This window comes from Ostrinia nubilalis, chromosome 6, assembly GCF_963855985.1.
Source record: "Ostrinia nubilalis chromosome 6, ilOstNubi1.1, whole genome shotgun sequence".
Taxonomy (NCBI): Eukaryota; Metazoa; Arthropoda; class Insecta; order Lepidoptera; family Crambidae; genus Ostrinia; species Ostrinia nubilalis.
In genome coordinates, this window is record NC_087093.1 from 3,078,759 (window position 1) to 3,083,877 (window position 5,119).

Sequence of the window (5,119 nt, forward strand, 5' to 3'; positions counted from 1 at the left end):
CCCATGTTTCAATCATGTTTTCAAGTGAACATAGTGGATGACGTAGAAGTACTTGTCGTAAAGATTAGGCACGAGCTTAAAAGTCTTACCCCCCGGTGGAATGCATTTCTCAGGACAAAATGGTAAATCATTGTGCCTGTCATGTAACTCTTTCGGATAGCTTAAGTCAACCTCAAGAATGAAACCATACTCTGCATCAGCAGGAACATTAACAATATCGAGACATTCAATTTCTGTCTGGTTTAAAAATCTAAAATTCGACAGCGGTAGAGATTGACACATACTGAATCCGTATAAGTTATTGCAATCTATGTAAACTACAAAGGTATCTGGTTTTAAGGGATCGTATTCGTTCATGTATTTGTTATTGGCGTTGGCATGCCTGTGCGAACACATGCATACTCCTCCTCTGATGCCTGATTGAATCATACGCACTATGGCAAGGTCATCTATGAGCTCCAACTCGACTCCAGTTTTGTAAAGCATTGCATCGAATGATAAACTAGGAGCGGTTACATAGAAAGCAGGATCTAATTGATAATGAAATTTGCAAGTTTTTCTAAACTTTTCAAAAATATCAGTTAACAAGAGAACGTCTGTTTTCAAATACAATTTAGTGTATTGACCCAGATTTTTGATGTTAAATTGTGACCAAACTGATTGAGCATGTTCATAATCTTCATCAGTAATATGCTCATTTGTAAGGGAGCTGTAAAACTCTTTTTTTTCTGGTAAACATCGCTCTTTAAACCGATCCCAGTTATCCATGTATTCGTAGGGATATATACCTTTGCGAGTAAGTAAATTAAATTGGGTAGGTATTGGAAAATGCATGCGTAAATGATCAAACTCTTCTTTTTTAATAGTTTTTGCTAATTTATCTAAGCTAGTGCCAAGAAATTTAAATGAATCTACGAAGCGCAATTGCATAAATTCTTGATCAGAAATCGGAACAAATTTCGTAAATGACACATAATTTTCTTTAGTTTTAGGTATAATCTTAATATTTCCAGGCATTTCACCTAATTGTTTTATGAACAAATGACAATCATAACCTGCCAAGTTGTGGAAAAATACAGGAATAAACTTAGGTATTTTGTATTGTAAATTACAATATCTGTGGGCTGCACCACGATATAATCCTGTTATGTGGCAGTGATCGCGCACTTTGTCTGAAAATAAAAAGTTATCACATATATGACAGCGAGTGGCTTGCAAAAATTCGGATGCATCTTTTTCGGTAAAAATCATAGGCAAATTTTTAGATAAGATTGCATGAATGTCACGAACATCACGGTAAAGAGATTCTATAAATTTTGAAACACAGTCAGAACCGAGATATGATACATACCGATTATAGCTAGTGTTTACAGTACAGACTATATTGTACGCAAACGCTGAGGGTATATGGTGCTGCAGCGTTTTTGTATTTTGCGTATCAGATTTGTCTTTGTGCACTTCTAAAATTGTCTCAAAATCTGCATAAATGACGAATGGAACATTTTGTTTACGGTCATAATTATTAAATTTTATGACGGTCCCCTTTTCAGGTAATACAGTGACGATCCCGCTACATAAATGATTTTCTAGTTCATCAAAAGTAGTAAAAAACACTAAGCATGTATCACAGAAATAAATTTTACCATGATGAGCTGTTATTTGATTTCTGACAAGCCGCGACAAGTCCTTGATAAGACAATAATGTGACGTCGCGTCATTTTCTAACATTAGCAAATGAATAGTTTTTTTGTTTTTGGTATTTTCAGATTTATATACGGGGCCAATAATGGTTTTAGAATTTTTTAGACCATAAATGATAAAACTTAACTTAGGATTGTTTTTCTCAAAAATCCTAATATCTGAGAATGTGACGGGATAAGATATCCCATTGATATTTAGAACATCTTTAAAATTGGGATAAGACGAGACTCGTTCAGGATGATTTCGAGCAGGGTAAAGAGCTGCTGTTACGCTCCATAAAAAGCAACACTGGTCTTTATTTTGAATATTTATACATGCTTTCTTATTTTGAATAAATTTAGGTAATTTTAAATAAGATGACCCACCTAATGGTTGGTACTTATTGACATTTATTTCTAAATGTGAATTACTTAAAAAAGCCCAACCACTATCGCTTTCCTCAAACTCTTCCATTTTCTTTTTCAATATACTCACTAGTTTAGAAAATAAACTATCAAAATCATAGTTGTGGTAAAGTATAAAATTCTTTGTAACAAAAGATTTCATTTCCTGCATATTATTTTTGAATAACAGGAAAATGCTAAATAATTCAAAATTCACTTTGATGCAAGTATGTACTCTTAAAGCATCATCTAAAAGTGATTTTATTTTGTTATGAATAGAATTAAAGAAAATATCTATAGAAGTTTGGTCAAGTTCACTTGCAACTAATCGGTAAGAAATGATTCGAGAGCGAAATGCAGAACCTACGATTTCCACACCATCACTGTGTGGTTGGGTGGAGTTCTTTTGTTTGTGCAAGCGACTCCGCAAGTGTCCTACCCAAGAGGTTGAACCTATGGACACGTTACAAATAGTACAGAAAGGCATTTTAGAACCAAGAATTAGTTAATAAACAATAAAGTCTCTATACCTACCTACTAGAAATAATGTTGAATAATTCGAATGTAAAAAATAATATTAAAACTGTGTAATAAGTATGTTTATTTACAAGTAAAAATTATTTAATGTTTATTTTATTACTGTAATAAGTCGGTTCGCACTCTTCAAAAATTACGTAAGCGCTACTTATAAACCTTTGTAGAGCCTCCCACTCCTGGGATTGTTCACCGCATTGGAGTTTTACCGCTGCAAGCGCTTTCTTGTAACGCTCCTCGGGTGGAACGTTCTTAACATCGTCGGTGTTGTAGACTTTCAAATCTATGTAGAACTCGCCGCTGGTGACTGCAGTCCGACGACACTGGCCCGAAGACACCCGCGATGTAAAGCTCGATGCGATGCTACGAGTTGTCTCCTTCGCACTTGCCCGCTCGTCCTTATTAATGATTGAAAACAAACTCTTCGTTTTCTTTGGTCTGTGAACAATAGACATTTATTTAAGTAATGATTATTTTATTCAATAGAATATATTTTTTGTTAGTTTTATTTATTTAAAGGTTTTATTGCACACACACAAACACATAAGAATGCTCTGTACAAAAAAGTTGTCAAAAGATCAGCTGTTGTACTTTAAACAATTAGGTACTATTTTACTTTAATTCGCTTAGATTTTTATGTAAGTACTCGTAAAAACTCATTGTAAATTAAAAATTTACCTTTTAGGGAATATTAAAATTAAGTGCTTGTAGAATAATTATGAGGGAGTTTGGTAATATTATTACTAAAATCTTACTATTACTAATATTATTAATGCAAAGTTTGTGTGGATGTCTGGCTGTGAGGATGTTTGTTACTCTTTCATGCAAAACCACTGAACAGATTTTGATGAAACTTTACAGTATTATTGTTTATAACCCAGAATAACATATAGGCTATAATTTATGGCGATCTGTGATATACTAAATTTTACGCGGGTGAAGCCGCAGCCAAAAGCTAGTTAGATTATAAAGGTGGAAATTTACCTAGTTAGGGCTTCAACGTTCGCAACGGAATGGGCGGCAGGCTTTCGCTTCCTCGGCTTAGGCGCAGGCGTAGAAGCGGTTGAGGTCGACGCGCTGGTTTTGGACTTGCTCTTGCTCGAGCGCGGTGGTGGCACCACCTCTAATGGGGCCACGTCTTCAATGCTGGATGCGTACTCAGAATCCGACCTATAAAATATTAATCATCATTATCATTATATTATCTATCTTCCTAATAATCATGACCACTGTCTAATTACGGTAATGACACATTTAAGTACACTACCAAATACAAAGATACATACTATGCTAGCTAGATATATTGATGGTTGCGGGATTCGAACCCGCGACCAATTAGCTTAACAAAACACATCGCGGTTCTCTACACAAATACTAAAGTAAAGAAAACATGTAAAGAAATACTCAGTAAAGAAAACATTACTTGAAAATTATTTGTCAGAACAAACTAAGTATAAAATAAATGTATAACAGTACTTACTCACATTTTGCACAATCGGGAGCTTGTTTCTTGCTATTCACAAAGAATCTCACAAAGTAATTAATTTTTTGCGGTGAAATTCTGTATTTATGTGATCAATAATAAATTGTCAGCAAAAATTAAGCTAATTAGTTAAAACTAAAGTAACAATAAAATGATATACAAATTTGGACCGTATTTTTATGTTCGATAAGCACAGAAAAAAAAATCACTAGCAAGTAGGTATTACCTTTTGAATTAAAATATTACCCATACTTTGATGTTACGTTTAAAGGAAATATGATTGTGTTACACTATGTTGCAGTAAAAGTGAAATCAGAATCTAAAGTATGTAGGTTAATTTCTTAAATGGCTAGTCAAATACTAATTATGTAGTATTCCAAGTACCGAATTTCCATCATTCTATTTGTAAAGTTAAATTGTAATAAGCTACATTGATTTGAGTCTGCTTCCAACAGAAAACTAATAAACCAACTAATTTTACTCACGATTTTATTCGATTTTATTTTTCCTCACAATATTTACATCTTTTTTACAATGCATTGTCATTTAGAAAAAAATTTACTTACTTTATAAAGGTAGATTTAACGGTAGAAGCATAATGTATCAGTCACCATTGAGTCACATAGAAAGATAAAAATAATTATTAGTTTCAACTTGCAATGCAACACGAAGTAAACAATAAAAATCTAAAGTTACATGTCGTGCACACACATTCAAAGCATTTAATGCTGAATCTGCAAGTAAGCTGTGTGAGACCAGGAGCTGAGATGTTTAAATCGATGTTTTATTGAACATTTGAATAAAATGTATTTTATTTTCAGATTGGTTAAATATTGATATACATTTTCATTAAATATGAAATAAATGATTTAAAAGATTATTTTATTTTTGCAATATTAGAAAGAGTAAGTACTTATAGTAGTATAGTAGTAAATGTACAATAAATAAATGTCTAATAGTCATAAATGTACAATAATGCAAAATGTCAAAAATTCGAAACAAAACTTTAAAACCATTT

The 5,119-nt window shown here is 32.8% G+C and overlaps 1 protein-coding gene across 1 annotated transcript; it reads right to left on the reverse strand.

Moving 5' to 3' along the window:
• Window positions 1–1,295: 1,295 nt before the first annotated feature.
• Window positions 1,296–4,540, reverse strand: LOC135072877 (uncharacterized). The gene is made up of 3 exons (XM_063966910.1): window positions 4,103–4,540; window positions 3,603–3,788; window positions 1,296–3,056 (listed from the first exon to the last, which is right to left on the reverse strand). Coding segments are annotated over exons 1-3 (543 nt in total). The 5' UTR covers window positions 4,105–4,540; the 3' UTR covers window positions 1,296–2,701.
• Window positions 4,541–5,119: the final 579 nt, after the last annotated feature.

Coding starts and splice junctions, on each gene's coding strand:
- LOC135072877 (XM_063966910.1), bottom strand. Junction 3,057..3,602: donor AACGTTGAAGCCCTAACTAG/GTAAATTTCCAC, acceptor TATTGTTCACAG/ACCAAAGAAAACGAAGAGTT.